This window comes from Desmodus rotundus, chromosome 8 (genome assembly GCF_022682495.2).
Source record: "Desmodus rotundus isolate HL8 chromosome 8, HLdesRot8A.1, whole genome shotgun sequence".
NCBI lineage: Eukaryota > Metazoa > Chordata > Mammalia > Chiroptera > Phyllostomidae > Desmodus > Desmodus rotundus.
This window is the reverse complement of record NC_071394.1, coordinates 124,534,592-124,550,932: the sequence shown is the minus strand read 5'-3', so window position 1 is coordinate 124,550,932 and position 16,341 is coordinate 124,534,592. Positions and strand designations below refer to the sequence as shown.

Sequence of the window (16,341 nt, the reverse complement as noted above, 5' to 3'; positions counted from 1 at the left end):
CTAAACCAGAGCACACTGAGCTGCTTTCTGTCCTCAGGCACATTAAAGTTGTTTCTTCCTTAGAGCCCCAGCAATCGCCACTGCCACTGCTGGAATAATCGTGTCTGCTTGGAGGATGGAAGTTATGATCTTATGCAATATAGTTAAAGAGGTGATGTACCATCCCTTTTGCTATATTCTATTTATTACAAGCAAGTTCCAGGGACTGCTCCCACTCCAGAGGGAATTACACAAGGATGTAATAAACAGGAGGCAGGGACCGTCGCAGGCCGTACTCGAGGTCGTCTGCCACGTACCGAGCGGCACGCCAGTCCGCTGTGCTCCACGCTCCTGGTTTCACAGACTACGTCTTTCACCTTGCGCTGCCCTCCTTGACCGCGGCTAAAGAGATCCCTGGAAACCAGGCCTTTTGCGCAACATCCTCAGCCTGCTTCCTGCCCGTAGAGAGTTGGGGGCCCAGAGTCTTTTTACATTTAGCCCCTGTTTATATATTGAGGTCACTTTCATTAGTATAGCTCCCCAAAATCTTCTGTGGATTTTGTCTGATTTGAACTCAGTTTATGCACCACAATTATTTTTGAGGTCGCTCTCTCGCGCTCGCGCTCTCTCTCCCCCTCTCCCTCTCGCCCTAATCCCTGACACTTTAGGTATAAAAGGATGGGGTGGGGAAAAAAGAATTTATGACTCTTGAAAGTTGTTTTAACCAGCTGGAAAGGTTCCATTTAGAACCTTGATTCTTTCAGAGGATCTTAGCAAAATATCTTTCGGGCTTTGATTTTTACAGTCATATCTTATATTTGATCATCTTTTATTGGCTTAAAGGGATGAAGATGAGCTATTTTTTTTCACCCTAACATCTTTATAGTCCCTCTAAATTCTACTTGAAATCTGGCTAGTTCTTTTTGGAGTCATAATCAGCTGACATTTTCAACATTCTGCCTGGAAATTTCTTTCCTCGAGCCCAGGTAGATGTTCAGTAGGCATACTTTCTGTTTTCCAACTTACCACAGGTACTCAGTTTCCTTCCATTTTTCAGCCACCTATAATGATTTTCTCACCAATTTTCTTGTCTGCACCCACAGCCTAGTTTCAATGTTATATTAGGGGGTGGGGTTGGCTTTGGCAACAATTTCTATCTCGGTTACCAACTGCTGTGTAATAAAATCACTTAAATCTCCATGTTTTAAAATGATATTTATTTAGCTCATGAATCTGTATGTAGGCTGATTTATTTTTTTATTGGTTGATTTTTAGAGAGAGAGAGAGACAAAGAGAAACATTGGTTTGTTGTTCCACTTCACTATGCATTCATTGGTTGATTCTTTATGTGCCCCAACCAGGGACTGTACTGGGACGATGCTCTAACCAACTTAGCTACCCAGCCAAGGCCTCGTAGGCTGGTGATTTAGACTGGGCTTGGCTGGGCAGTTCTTCTGGTCACCTCTGGACTCACTCACATGTTGTCTGGGGCGGCCAGTCACCCTATGGTTGATCCAGGATAGATTTGGTCAGGCTAACTTAGGCACAATATTTTCATGAAAAAGGCAGAGAGCAAAGTGAGAGCACTCCCAAGTGCAAAAGGGCTTTTCAAAGCCCAGCTTATATCATATTTGTAAAAATCCCATTGGCCAAACTCATAGAGCGGGGTCAAGTCAGAGAGGGGAAGGCACAACAAAATTCCATGGCAAAATACGTGGATATAGAGGTAAGTGGAGAATTGGGCATTGTGCAACTTGGCACAGAGATCAATGTTATATTTGCTTCCTAAAAATAATCCAGAGCTTCCAGCCAAGATGGCGGCATAGGTAAACATGGCTCACCTCCTCAATCACATCAAAATTACAGCTACACTATAGAGAACCACTATCATTCAAAACCATCAGAAACCGAGCTGAATGGAAGTCCTACAACTATAGAATTAAAGAAGAAACCATATTTATGTGCCTCTCCTGTGCAAACAGTATCACTGGATAGGGGTTGTTTGACAAACCAAATGGTTGAGGCTGTAACATTCATGAAGTGGTACATCTTCATTGTATATTGTGGCTTTAACATTATAATGTCGCTCTCACCAGTGTGGACTGGGCATCCTCCCGCAAAGAGGTCACCGGTTTGACTCCCAGTCAGGGCATGTGCCTGGGTTGCAGTCCAGATCCCCAACTGAGGGCGTATGAGAGGCAACTGACTGATGTTCCTCCTCCTCTCTTTCTCCCTCCCTTCCCCTCTAAAATCATTTTTAAAAACTTAAAAAAAAACCACATTATAATGTCCTTTGTCGTGTCTAATTTTTTCCCCTGAATTCTACCTTGTCAGACATTGGTATTGTTGTAATCTTTGCTTTTTATAATTTGTGTTTGCCTGGTACATTGTTGCCTTTTTGGGTCACTTGTCTTAGGTGTGTCTCTTGCAAATAATAGACAATAAGATATTGGTGTGTGAGCCAATCCCAATTTTTTTTTTGAGCCCTTCCACTTACTGATTCGACTCATACACGCTTGTCCTTGTTGTCTGCTGTACGTATGGTGCATGTTTAGTACATGTTTTCCACCACATGATCTAATGCCTTCCTTATTGTTTGTTTGGCCAATAAGGGAGACTTTTATTTTTACTCTAGTGATTACTTCCATACTGTCCTACTACCTTCATATAATGCTTTTTTCTCCCTTTTTCCTTATTAAAGCCTCAACTATTTGGTCTGTCCACTTTAAATATTGACTCACACATATTGCCTTTGCAGGCTTTGTACTGTGTCTCCTTCTCTCCCTTCTTTTTCATTTATTTAGTTGTCTTACTTCTACCTCGTCAAAGCACATACCGTTTGATATCACTCTTCCACCCTCATTCCCACTTTCACTGTGGCCTTAGATCCGAAATTAAAGACATTCAACGCTCTCTACCAGTCCCTTTGCTTCAGTTCCTCCAGCCAATCACTGCCTACTTGGATGCATCTTGTCTTTTAGTGGAATCCTAAGGGGTTCTTTCCTGAGCTCTTGAACAATTAAAACGTTAAAAATATATATTCTTGATACTCGGACAGCTTAGATGGGTACTAAACACCTACTCACATTTTTTTCTTTGAGTTTCTTGAAAATACCACTCCACTGCAAGTTGCTCTGTGGGAAGGCGGGCACCAACCCGACCTTTCCTTGTAGAAGACTAGGTCTCTCGGCCTGGAGTTCCCCCCACCCCCTCGCCTTCACAGCTGGCTAGGATATTCCTTAGTTGGTCATTCTGGGACAATTTTCCAAGTAACAAGTTAGGCCCTTTTAAGACACAGATTCAGGTCTTCTTTTGTGTTCAGAAATTTGTCTTGGGATCCAGTTTTAAATATTAACTCTATCCCACTGTCTTATCTTTTGGCTTCAGGATTCCAATTTTACCTGTTAGTCTTTCTGTGCCTGCCTTTTTATCTATCATTTTTTTTCTGGGCTTTTTAAGCTCATCCTTTATATTATTTTTGCTGAGGTTTTTGTTTTTCATTCCTTTTCTCTATATGCTTTACTGTACTTGTGGTTATTCAGTATTTTCACTCAAATTGTGTCGTAATTCAGGCTTCAAAACTATGATGACTATACCTTTTTGTTCCGTCTCTCCCAAGTTTGATCAGTTCTCTTTTCCCATATGCCCGCTGCTTTTAAGTTTCCTTTTGAGCTTTTGAATTCCCGATCTGTGGTAGTTTTTCACACTCACGATTGTGTTTGAAACTTTATTTTAAAATTCATGTTCGAGGGTTGTTTCTGTTTACTTACTGTCTTTGTTCCTTTTTACTGTGGCGTATTTCATCAGCTTGAAAACTTAAAATTCTGTTTTCTTCCTGTGTTTAGACAGATGGTGAGTTCCTTTTTCTGTTTACATACTTACACCAACAGGCAATTCTATAGGGGCAGAGGTAAAACGGGGACTGAAGAGTGGCTTTCTACCTCTTGGTCCAAAAGAGCTCTGTTGGTTGATAACATAAAATTCCATCTTCACCTTCTTGCTTCCTTTTTTTCCCATCACCCACCAAGCCTGCAAGGATACCACTCTATTTCAAGATGACTTCCTCTCTCCTAGAACTGATGCCTCTGGTCCCATCCATTTTCTCAACCCCTCCCTTCTGACTGTGCCCCAGCCAGTGTCTCAGACCTGTCTGCAGTATTTCCCACTCTGGGTGAGACCACGAGCAGTGTGGTTTAACTGAAGTCCCAACTTAGGCCTGTGGAAGGAGATAAATCTAGAGAATTTTGCAGGAGGCAGGTCAGAGAGGACTTTCTGTGGAGGCTTTTGCAATAATCTGAGCAAAAGAAATAAAGGAGCGTAAAGTAAACAGGAAGAATGGAGGGCAAGGAACTGCTTTAGGACGTACCAAAGGGATACCAAAGGAATGACCAACATAACTTGGTGACCAGCTATTTCTGGAAAGAGGGAGGATATCTGAGTTTTAGGTTTGGGTTCCTGAATGAATGGTTGGTTGGTGTATTGCCAATTCACTGAAACAAGAACTCTGCAGACGGAGGTTTGGGGAAGAGGAAGGGAAGATTGGTGGAGTCTGAAGAGAATGCTGGAAGACTCCAAGGAGAGAGCTGGCTGGAAACAGAGATCTTGGTATTACCTGGTATACAAGTATTGAATAGATGAAGCCTGAGAATAGATAAAATCACCCGATAAGACAGGAAAGAATGGGAGGGAAATGTGGATGAGAACAGAGATCTGGGGCCCGGCAATAATTCTGTGAAGAAAGAATGAGTGAGAGATTAGGAGAGCAGGAGAAAAGTTGGAGAGAATGGCTATGGAAAAGAAGTATCATACTGATACTAAAAATAAAAACCTACTTGCTGTTAGAGGATGCTTGGGAACCAACTAATTATTTGGAAAACTGGTGGAGGAAAGAATCAATCTATTCTGCCTCTCCTGTGCAAACAACACCACTGGGTAACTGGATCGGGGATGTCTGATATAGAGAAGAATCCCAGCTAATAAATGAAAAGGGATAACAAAACTGTCTCCCTAGTGAATGCATGGAGCTAGGCATAAACATAGAAAGGAGAGAAATCCAGACACACTGTGCCTCCTGATGGAAGAATACAACGCCATCTATGAAGTCATCTTACATAAGAAAGAAAATAATCACACACGCATCTGATGGAGCCTCCAGGTTAGTGAGTATCAACCAGGGGCAACGTTGCTCCCCCACCCCCACCAGGGGGTATCTGGCCATGCCTGGAGACATTCTTGATTGTCACGACTTTGGGAGGGGTGACAATGGCATCTAGTGGGTAGAGGCCAGTGGTACTGCTAAACATCCTACGGTGGGCGGGGCAGCCCCCACAACAAAGAATCATCCAGCCCCAAATGTCCATAGCGCTGAGGCTGGGAAACCCTGTATTAGATCCAACCACAAATTCACAGGAAATGCAAACGATAGAGGACATGGTAATGACACTGCAGGGATGGAATCAACAAAATCCAGAGTTGGGAAATTGTTTTTTTTTTTTTTTCCAGCAAGAGAATTGCAAGGGGGTGTGGGGATGGGGGTGGAGGTGGAGGTGGAGTTTGGGGAGGGGAAGAGAATAAACTGTGCTGCTTGGGCCTCCGAGTGTTCTGCTGTGCCTGGGAGTCGGGCAGCCTGTGGGCAGAGCTGAAGCACAATCACCAGGCCCCTCAGGTGTTTGGGGCAGGAGGTGGTGCGTCACACCAGGTGGACAGGGGAGGAAGGAGAGATCAAGGAGGGAGAAGGAACAGATGCTGAAAGAAGAATAAGAGCATAAGGGAGGGCTGAGCATGGGGAAGACAGGTCAGAGAACTGGGCATCACCTCAAACAGGTGAAATGAGGAGGGAGGCAGCAGCAGGGAGGGTCAGGGTTAGGGGAGAGGATGGACAGGGGCCGGGGGGTGGGGGTGGGGTGGCTGTGAGTTAAGAGTCTGGCGGAGAGTGGCCAGAGAGTCAGGACTGGAGGAGCAGGTGGGCTGGGGTCAGAGTATGTGGGACGGCTTTGTCTCCCTTATTCTATTGATTCAGGTTCCTGCATTAGCTTCCCTTCTCCCTTGAAAAGGAAAAAGGCACAATTTTTATTGGTGATATCCCAGGATCAGTGTAACCCTGCCTCCTGAAATAAAGACAGGAGAAGAGATGTTACCCTGTCCCGAGAACAAGGCCACAAGCAGCCCATTTATGCTCAGGAAGATGTGCTAAGGCAGGCTTCCAGGGGGTTCGGGACAGGCTGGAGGCCCTGGGAGTCAGGTGGCAGATTCCCAGAACAGGGCAGAGGACCCCACTGTCCAGGGTCACATCTCCACGTGGGGTCAGCAAGTCTGGGCAGGCAGGGTCAGTGGGCCTCCTGGGCCTGCAGAACTCAGTCCAGAAGCCCCCGGGACTGGGACAGGATTCTCTGCTCGAGCTGGGCATACCTTGGGAGGAGGGCAGCATAGACCTGCATGGGCAGAAAGGGCAGTTTAGCACAGGGAGGGGCGGTGCTGCTTCCACCCCTCTGCAACTTGCAGTTTAAAATCTTTTCACCCCTTTTACTCGCAACTAAATTTTTTTTTGCTGGGCAATAGAAAGCAAGTGTCAACTCAGAAAAACAGGAAATGCTATTACTTCTCAAACCTATAGTTTCATATTTTTTTAAAAATGCAAATTATGACAAGAAGCCAATTTTTGTTATCAATTCTATCAAATTAAAAAAAACAAGTCTGGTGAAGAGACGTGGACAAGGCCGTCTTATTGCACAACTGGTGGAAGTTGCTGGTGCAACTACTTTGAGAATCAACTTGACCTTACACCTGTATTAAGGAGCTTCAAAGTGCCCATAGCCTTTGACCTAGTCATTCTACTTCTGCAAAGCTCTCCTAAGGAAATAACCCTAAATGTAGGGTGCCAGGCCCACCAAAGGTCTTCTTAGGCACCACAAAACATTCAGACTCATAAGACTACCATGGGCCTCAAGAGGGTACACTAGAGATACCTACCTGTTGGCAGGGTGGCTGCAGGTGCTCCTCTTCAGTGGGAGGCCCCAGAGTGGGCCACAGAGCAGTTACCACAGGTGTCCAGAAAGGGGTCTCTTTGCCTCCCTGCCTTCTCCCTTCCTTGCCCCCCCAGGTTAGGAGATGAAATCCACACTGAGCGGGGGCAAGAACCACCCTGGCTCTGAAGCCTCCTGTCCCACAGGGGTATCTCTCCTAACTCCCTGGGCAAGAGACATGCCTGGGAGAAGCCACTGCACTTGGGGAAGCCCTGAGGATGACTTCCCAACAGGTATGAATGCTTTCCCCACGCCAGACCACACACAGTTTCCCAATCAAAGGTCCTTTTTACATAAGCAGTGTTGCCTAGTAACACTATTGACATTCCATTTCATTAAGTCCCAAAGGAAACACAGCCACAAAATTAACAGAATAGGAAAAGGTTTTGTTAATCCTTTACCCACTTTCACTGGATTATAATAATTGAAAAATTAGAAGCAACTTCTCTCTAAGGCCCAGAAAATGCTCAAGGTAAGTATGGTTCCTTAGCCAGAGAGGATGTTACGCGGTCATTAAAAACGATGTGTGTGCAGTTTTCAGACTGTGGATACTTATGGGGTCATGTGGAAGTTTTAAAGTGGGCTACAAAGTTATACAGAGAGTGTGCTGTCTAATAAGCTCACATCAAAAAATCAACAAGGGAAAAGGGACCACAAGGAAATGCAACCCCACATTCTTACCCTTCATTCATTTTTTTTTTTAAAGCTCTTTTTTTTCCCTGTGGCTCTAAAAGCCTTGCCTGAGAAATGTTGGGGCACTTTAGGTGAGCACATGTTGTCCTAGAGACAAGCAACACTTAAGACCAAAGGCCCCGGATTTCCTCGGGACTCACAAACACCACTAGCTCACGCCAATCCCACTCCTTCTTGATATGGCTTAATTAAGTCCAAAGTCAAGTACTTCAGTAACTGATTATGCAATAAGGACCTACTCTTGGAGCAGCTAGAACAGCTCTGTCTGTGAACGTGGAGACAGTGAGGAGGCCTTGATTTCCTCTCCAAGGAAGAAACTGTGACATTCGGCTGAGCCCAGAGAAAAGACACTGGTGCTGTTCCGAATTTCCACTTGAGCTCAGCACTGCTGGAAGTGCCACAGAGAGGAAACAGGATGTCACCCTGCTCTCCAGGAATTTACAATCCAGTTCTCAAATAGGTCACTTACACCAACAATCATAGACTTGTCCCTGCTTGCAACCTGGTGTTGAGGATTCTGAGGTTATCCTTGGGTTTCGTCGTAAGGAGTTACGCCAGCTATTAGTGACTGGCCACGGGCAAGCCAGGGAGAGTGGCGGTGCACACCCTGAGGATTTGCTGCCTGTAAGGAAGCAGGTGCAGCCGCTTGCCTCCCCAACCACGCTCTTCCTTGCTGGCCTCCTCCTAGACAGGATGAAAGAGCCAGACCCTGCTCCAGCCTTTCTTACAACCGAGGCTGACTGTATGTCCCAGCGGCAGTCTGTTGGGGGAATTGAGGGGAACAGACCAGTATGTTTTAATAAGCGTGTGGGGAGAGACTCTCTGCCCAATGAATGTGGTTGTGGGGGGACATGATGTCTGCAGCGGCTGCAGGCGCCCTGCGACCATCTGAAACCCGCCTAGGGCTGCGGGACCCAATACGGTAGCCACAGCCACAGGTGCCTCTGAGCACTTGCAATGTGACTGTGTTCTGGGTACACACCAGATTTCAAAAGCTCCAGACAAAAAGGAAGGAAGATATCACATTAGCACTTTTTCTTAATGATGACATGTTGAAAGGACAATGTTTCAGATATACTGGATTAAACAAAATAGTACAAAAAGTATTCATTTATTTCTTTTTTACTTTTTTAACAAAATGAGAGTACTGGAAAATTTGAAATGACCCATGTGGCTCTGAGGAGGTTCCCACTGTCCATTGCTGATCTGGAGAACTTCAGGGAGCGTGACCCGGAGCCCTGACACTGTTGAACCACTGAACCAACACTGGCAATGACCTTCAGACCTCCTGTTATATAACAAAGCTACTATAGTCAAGGATGCTCTTTGAGTCTCACAACTGGCAGGTTAAACATGGCCAGGAGAGATACTGTCCCCAATTCACAGATGAAGACACAGAGGGATGAGAAGTGCAGCTCAAGGTCAGGTGAAGGCCAGGTGGTGAGGGAGAGGCAGAACCAGTACAGAACCCAAAGGCCCTTTATTTCAAGGTAGGCTCTTTCTACTGCATTGTGCTGGGTCTTAAACGTAAGGGCACACAACAGCAAGTAACAACACCTGGGGGCACCTATGTGCGTGGGTTTCCCTGTCGCCAGGAAAGCATGAGCTTTTGCTTCCGAGATATGCTGGGAACGACTTTCTGTGGTGTTTCTGTGTGTCTGGTGACAGCTTTTGTTTCCCAGCATCTTTTCAAGGATGTTTGTAGTGTCGCCCTCTGGGGGCAGAAGGAACTTTTTTTTTTTTTTTTTTTTTGCTGACCGGGATAATGAAGATAGTGTCTCCTTTGGGGACCAAGGTTGGGCAGCTTTGCTTGCTGCTCCTTTATAAAGTTGGGGGTTTCTGAGCTCGGGGTCCCTCCATTGTAACACAGACATAGTATGTGCACAGTAGCTACCTGGGCCCACTCCACATCACCTCAGGGCATTTCGGGGCCAAGGACAACTGGGACGAGCATGAGGCTCAGGCGGCCTGCTACACCACCGTGAAGGGTAAGGCCCGCTGTCTGTGCAGCCCCAGCTCCTGGGCTGCAAATACCTTCTGCAAACAGAACAGGGCTGCGGTGGACACTGTGCACACCACCCAGACTGCCCTTCAGGAATGGAGAACTTCCTGTCCCAGTCCTCAGTCAACAGCCCCCTTTGGGGCTAGTTTCCGCTCTAGAGAGCTGCCTTGCCCCATCCTGGGGTGGCCTGCAGCCTGCACGCACTGACTGACTGACACGGGGTATGAAGGCCTGGCCCTGCACCCCAGCTGGGTAAAACTCTAGCGGGCCATGCCAGCTTCTGAAGTCCCTGTGGGGATGGCTGAGGGCTTCACAGAGACTGCTGTGCAGCTCACCTCCTCCCTCCGCCCAGTCCATAGCCTAGATCCCAAGAGCACGCCCCCATAAACCTCCTGCCTGCGTAATCAACACCTCAGAGTCTGCTTTCTGGGGAACCAGATCTACAACAGTGGGGCTGCCCCCCAGGGATTTCCTGCCCTGAGGGACTACACAGCTGTCTTAGATTCAGACTTCAGATCTGAGTGCTAGAAACCCAGCATGCCTTGTGCTTAAGTGACAGTCTTTCAGCGGCTTCTGGAACTGGTGAGGTGGGCGGGCCTGCCCTGGGGCAAATGGAGCAATGAAGACGTGCCCAGCGACTTATCTGACCCCTGGGGCTGCTAGAGCAGCAGTATCTGTGAATCTCAGCTGCCATCCTGGCTTCTTTTGCTCTGGTTTCTTGACAAATAAAAAAAAAATAGGATTTCTCTTTCATGGAGCACATCAACTTTGATGCGGGTGAAAAAGAAACTTACCTCCTGGGAAAAAGGAACCCAGCTGGTTTTCACAGTGCAAATGCAATTAGCAAATTCTGATGGTCTCTCACCTGAGAAGCTCCTGGGCGTGGGATAGCAGCTAATCTGGGGCTTGGAGCCAACTTCACAACCTCAGAAAAGGGCACATCTGTCCCAGCTGCAAGGCCTAGAAGGGAAAGCTCATTTCACATCAGTGTATATTGCAAATAAGGACATTAACCGGAAATAGCATTTTATCTCTGGGGTGATAAAATGTTCTAAAACTGGATTATGGTGATGGTCGCACCACTCAGTACATTCACTAAAAATCACTGAACTGTACGCTTAAAATTGGGTGATTCTGATGTCATATAATCATGCCTCCATAAAACCATTTAAAAAAAGAGGAAAAAAAGAAAAATTTCAAGTGCAGGCTTCTTCAGCAGGGCCTGGTTTGTCTTGCTCACTGATAGCACCAGTCACAGCACTGGGGGGGGGTGGGGGGGCCGAGCCCTGGCGTCTAACAGAAGAGCAAAGCCTCGGCCTCTCCTCCCTCCCATTCCTCGCCTCTCCCTTCGCCTCCCCCATCATTCCCTACACCTTCCACTTCCCTCAGAGCGCCCCTCACAGTTTCTGGCCACAGGCATGTTGAAGGTCCCTGTCTGGCTTGGTGAAGCCAGGAACTGGGTCTCCACTAGACCCTGGTACTTCACACACTCCCTGCATACAGGAAGCACTCAATAAATACTCACCAACCAAACGAGTAGTGAGGCTGGAAAAAAGGGAAGGTTACCATAGGTGGGCAAGAAATAGTGAAGAATTTCTAGGCAATTAAGGAGTAGCATCGGACTGACAGGAAAACACATCACCAGGAGCGAAGGAATGCCCATGGAAGAGGTGAGGCCTAGTTCTGTTTTGTTTTGTTTTTTAAGATTTTATTTATTTATGTTCAGAGAGATGGGAAGGGAGGGAGAAAGAGAGGGAGAGGAATATGAATGTGTGCGAGAAACATCAATCGGCTGCCTCCCACGCGCCCCCCACCGGGGACCCGGCCCACAACCCAGGCATGTGCCCTGACTGGGAATCGAACCAGTGACCCTTTGGTCTGCAGGATGATGCCCAACCCACTGAGCCACACCAGCCAGGGGAAGGCCCAGTTTTTTATCAGAGAGCTGGAGCATCCCAGCTGGGAGCTGTGTGGATCTGTGAATGGGATGAGTGGTGGGGTGGCCAGCAGTGACACCAATCAAAAGGCCTGGTTCCCTCTTCACTCAGGCACAGATGGGCTGCATGTGAAATTCACCTCTGGGCCCGGCTGGGGAGAGCAGGTCTCTAAACAAAGTGGCTGAGACGCCTCGGTGTGCTAGGACTTAGCTCAGGCTTTGGTTTTGGGGGGCAGAGGAGGGCAGCACCTCAGGTAACCTTTGACAAGTAGCTAGGCACAGAAAAGGAAAAATGAGAAAGAAACATGACGCACTTTGACAGTGGATCCCTTCCCTACGGAGGGGCTCTTCTCCTGCTTTGGCTTCGCATGGGCAACACTGGGGGCTGGAAGAGTTGGTGTTTTCACAGTTCCGAAGGAAAGTATTTCGAACTTACAATCCTCTGCCCAGTCAAGGTCACATTCTTTGGAAGGACAAAGCAAAGAAAGCCCTTGCTGGACATGTGAAGCCTCAGAAAATGATCGCCTACTGAATGCCCTCTTAAAAAATGTGTTTAGGTTGTAGATTGCAAGAAAACTAGCATAGACACAAAGGAGAGAGAAGAAACGTTTCAGTGAGTTAAAAAAAGAAAAGAGAAACTCATAGGTAAATGCAAATAAAAGCCAACATGATGTAATTTTAACTAGAAGCATGACAACCTGGACACAAATTGCCCAATGACATGATACAGGAAGTGACAGGACGTGGTATGAGGTGGGCAGGGTGTGGACGGAGGGCAATAAAACACAGGTAATTAAGGGAAGGATATGGGCCCGAATTAGTTCTCAATGCTGGTAGAAAATATAAGCATTAAAAGGCAAGTCAAAAAGTAGAGCAAATGTGTGAAGAACAGAACCTCCAGAGGGAAAAGACAAAGCCCCTCTGGTACATGGGCAACCTGAGCAGCACCCCCAAACAGGCAGAGGGCGGAGGAAATTGGCCAAATGGAAGTGAGAACCCCCCACAGGCACATGGCTGCCACCACCAGAACTTCCCTAGGTGGAGAGATCCCGGGAGGGAGGCAGCCAGGGGAGCCAAGGGGCCTGGGCCGCTGTCCAGGGTCCTGAAGTGCTGGGCTCTGAAGCCTTCATCCTCATCTCGACTTCCTGTTCTTGCTGACAAGATGGCTCTGGACTTCACCCACGTCTCCTGCCCACCGCTGTCCACACCCAAGCCCAAGTGCCCTCAGCATGCCCTGTGTCTTTCCCAATGTCCCTGTGCTGAGCCTGACTCTGACCGGGCCTCACCCAGTTAGGGCCCTGCCTCTCTTTCCCCAGGTTACATAGAGAATAAAGGAACAGAAAATTGAGGTTGGTTCTTGCCTGCTGGGAGGGAGAAAAAGGAAGCTGCAGCCCACAAGACTCCAATGTCCCTAAAGACTGGGTATCTTCCAATCTCCCCTTTCCGCCCTCCTCAGCCTGGCCAGTGCCCCAGCCTCTTCTAGAGGCATCTTCCCCCACCCATCGACCTACCATGGAAAGCCCGGTAAGCAGAGCCCACGCAGGCCGAGTTGGCGGTGTCTGTGACATATACCGGGGCGTCAAACACATCCGCGAGCACCTGGAAAGGACAGAGGTCCTGACTGTGGCGAGTCGTTCCTCAGAGGGAACACGGGCACTCTGGCACACGTCATCCTGGCCCTCTTTCCTCAGCCACCTTCTGGTGCCTCCCATGCCACCTCTACTGCCTTAAGGAGAATACGTGGTCATGCACCCTGGTGACAGAGGGGTCAGGATGACCGGTGGGAAGTCTCTAGTGGAGGCCCAGCTCTCCAGGTTGTCCCCACACAGCTTAAGCATCTTATCAGTGACAAGGAGGAAGATTTAGGAAATAGGCTTAGCAACGGTCAAGGTGGAGACAGCTGGGTAGCAGACTAATATTAACAAGCGCAAACCCAACTAACGAGGGCGTGTTTTACAGGGATAAAGATAAAGCATTCTATTTAGGCCCCCCAAAATAAATTGCATACATTTAGGATGGAGGACATGTACTAAGAGGTGCTGACGCCCCCTCTGGATCCCGTGACTGGACCAGGGTGTCCCCCTCCCCACATGCTATGAGTATTGGACGCTTAGGGCTCACAGATGCCCCTCCTTAAAAGAACTCTCATCCGAACAGAGGCTGCCTCTCACAGGAGGTTATTTTCACCTCTCCCCAGGGTGGCCAGCTGGCCCCTTCACCCCAAGGTGAAAGCAAGTCTGTGGTAGAGTTCATGTCCCAGATCTCCCCGCAGGACAGAGCTGAGGTCGACTCCAGCCAAAACCACACCCTCGCTTGCCCCTCTTCCCCTGCTCGCCAGCACCCCTCACTCCCTTTCTCCCTGGAGAACTCTCTCAATACACCACTCACAGAGACTATCCACTTCAGACTCTGCTTCCAGAGAACCTTAGCTAAGACAGGAGTATTACAAGTCAAGAGCTGATGAAGTTATTCAAACAGCTAAGGCAGCCTCAGGCTACATCCAAGAAACACTCAGTGTCCCAACACGACCCCGAGAGGCCCAAGATGTAACAGCCCAATTGCCAGACATCTGCAGGTTGATTCCAATTTTGGTCACGTATTTCTAGCATAATGGAGGGCCAGGAAGACAATGACACAGTCTGGCAACCGTTCGATAAGAGGCATGGCTGGGGAAATCAGAGCTCTTTAAATTGGAAGGGAGAAACTTTTAGGAAGGCAAGAACACTGGCACACGATGTCAGGTGTGACGTGCGGGACGGGCACTTTCCGTGTGCCGACAGAGGCCAGGGTTGGTACCAGAGAGTGGAGTTCTATGGGCAGTGGATGCCACCAGAGCGTAAGGCGACCTGCTCACAGTGTGAGCGGTCAGGCCACGGAACTGGCTTCCTGGGAGGAGCAGTGGGAGCACAGGCAGGCAGTCCTGCTGCTGAGTGTCTGGCTCTCGGAGGTGGCAGACCCGGAAGAGGGCCTGCCAGCACTTACTTGTAGTATGTCTCTGTTGTGAGACGCCCCTCCCGTGGCCAGAATCTTTGTCCTGGGCACTGTGAGGAAAAAGGAAAAGAGGAACGGCTGTGACAATTTCCAAGGCAGAAAAGGCTGTTCTCCAGTCCCTTGGCTGCAAAGGGTTTGTGTGGGCCCAGGGCTTCTTGCTGCTCTCAAAGGACAGGGGTGCAGAGACCCAAAGCCAGTTCTGTCCCTGCAGGCTTGTCACATGTAATTTGCTGGTGAGGCTGCTGTCCCGCCCACTTCTTAGTGCCTTCATTTCTTTTCTAATTATTAAAAAACAAAGTCAGTGAAACAGGGGTAGAAGGGACCTTACTTAAATTGATGACAGTGTATATCCAAAATTTATAACACACATCATTCTTCACAGAATTATTTAGAAGCATTCCCTTTAAGACCGGTGTGCCTGTCAGATCCAAAAACTGTCCCCGACCGGCCCCTGATGTTCACACCTTCACGCAGTTCCCTCTTACAATGAATGGGGCTGACTCGTGTGACCGGGAGATGCCGTGTAAATGCTGGAGCGTGGATGCCAAGGCTGGGTCATGAAGGACACTGAGGCTTCCTTCCTGCCCTGCTGCAGACCACCCTCTCTTGGATCGCTCATTCTGAGGGCCGCAAACGGCCATGTCTTGGAGACACGCAAGTTGTAAGGAGGTCTGCACGGCGAGGATCTGAGGCCTCCTGCCAGCAGCCGCCTCGGAAGTAGATCCTGCAGCCTCGTTAGTCAAGCGGTTAGACGACTCCAGCCCCAGACAGCACGCTGAGCTCAGCCCCGGGGGAGACCTCAGTCAGACCCACCGAGCTACGCTGACCCTGAATTCTCGACCGACAGAAACCGTGTAAGGTAGTAAGTGTTCATTTTGTTTTAAGCTGCTAAGTTTTGGGATAATTTGTTATACAGCAACAGAGAACTAATAGGAGAAGAAAACAGAGATTCATACCATCCAATACACTATTACATAGTACTAGCTATTCCAAGCAATGCTGTAAGATAAGAAAAACAAATAGAGTAGGGAAGGATTGAAAGAAGGATGAAACTACCATTAGCTATGGACAATAAGCCATCTAGAAAAATTAAAAATAGGCAAACTGCCCTGACTGGTGTGGCTCAGTGGATTGAATGCCAGCCTGCAAATTGAAGGTCAAGTTCCACTTCCAGTTAAAAGGGAGATAGGCAAGAAAGAACATTACTTATACCGTGTAACAATCAGAGAACTCTGAAAATATAAACAAAACCACATTTTTCTTTAAAGCTATCAAATCGCTGTAAATGCAAAGAGTCTAAGTAAATTAAATTCCGGGATGAGACAAGCCCTTAAGTGCTGGCCCATCCAAGTAGTAGAGAGTAGCAGAATAAGAAGTCTCCAGGGGCAGACAAGCTTTGCCAGGACAGAGAGAGACCTGCCCAACATCTAGCCACTGCACTTGGGCAGGCGTGGCAGACTGGAGCCCAGCGGAGCCCCAAAGGCAGAGCTGGTCCTCACATGGACTCCCCCAGGAACTGCTGCTGGGTGGGGTGCTGGGAAGTGGGGGCAGGGCAGGAACCCAGGGAGCTCTGTGTTCTCACAGTGCTTAGAGCTGTGTGCTTCTGCACCGCATGACGCCTTCACAATGGAAGGGCATTCGTTTCTTACAGGCCTATTTAAAAACAAATGTTTTAAGCCCCTGCTGCCCCGCTCAGCCTGCCTCATCTCCACTCTCAG

General features: G+C 48.1%; 1 protein-coding gene across 2 annotated transcripts in view; it reads right to left on the bottom strand.

The window, feature by feature from the left end:
* Positions 1–5,444: 5,444 nt before the first annotated feature.
* The window catches only part of XYLB (xylulokinase), a 38,047-nt gene continuing 27,150 nt past the window's right edge, over positions 5,445–16,341 (bottom strand). For both annotated transcript variants that reach the window (XM_053930210.2, XM_053930211.2), the window contains exons 16-19: positions 14,615–14,673; positions 13,144–13,231; positions 10,562–10,656; positions 5,445–6,410 (exon numbers count right to left, since the gene is read on the bottom strand). In XM_053930210.2, coding sequence (XP_053786185.1) covers positions 6,333–6,410; positions 10,562–10,656; positions 13,144–13,231; positions 14,615–14,673 — 320 coding nt within the window. In that variant the 3' untranslated portion in view covers positions 5,445–6,332. The remainder of the gene's footprint in view (positions 6,411–10,561; positions 10,657–13,143; positions 13,232–14,614; positions 14,674–16,341) is intronic.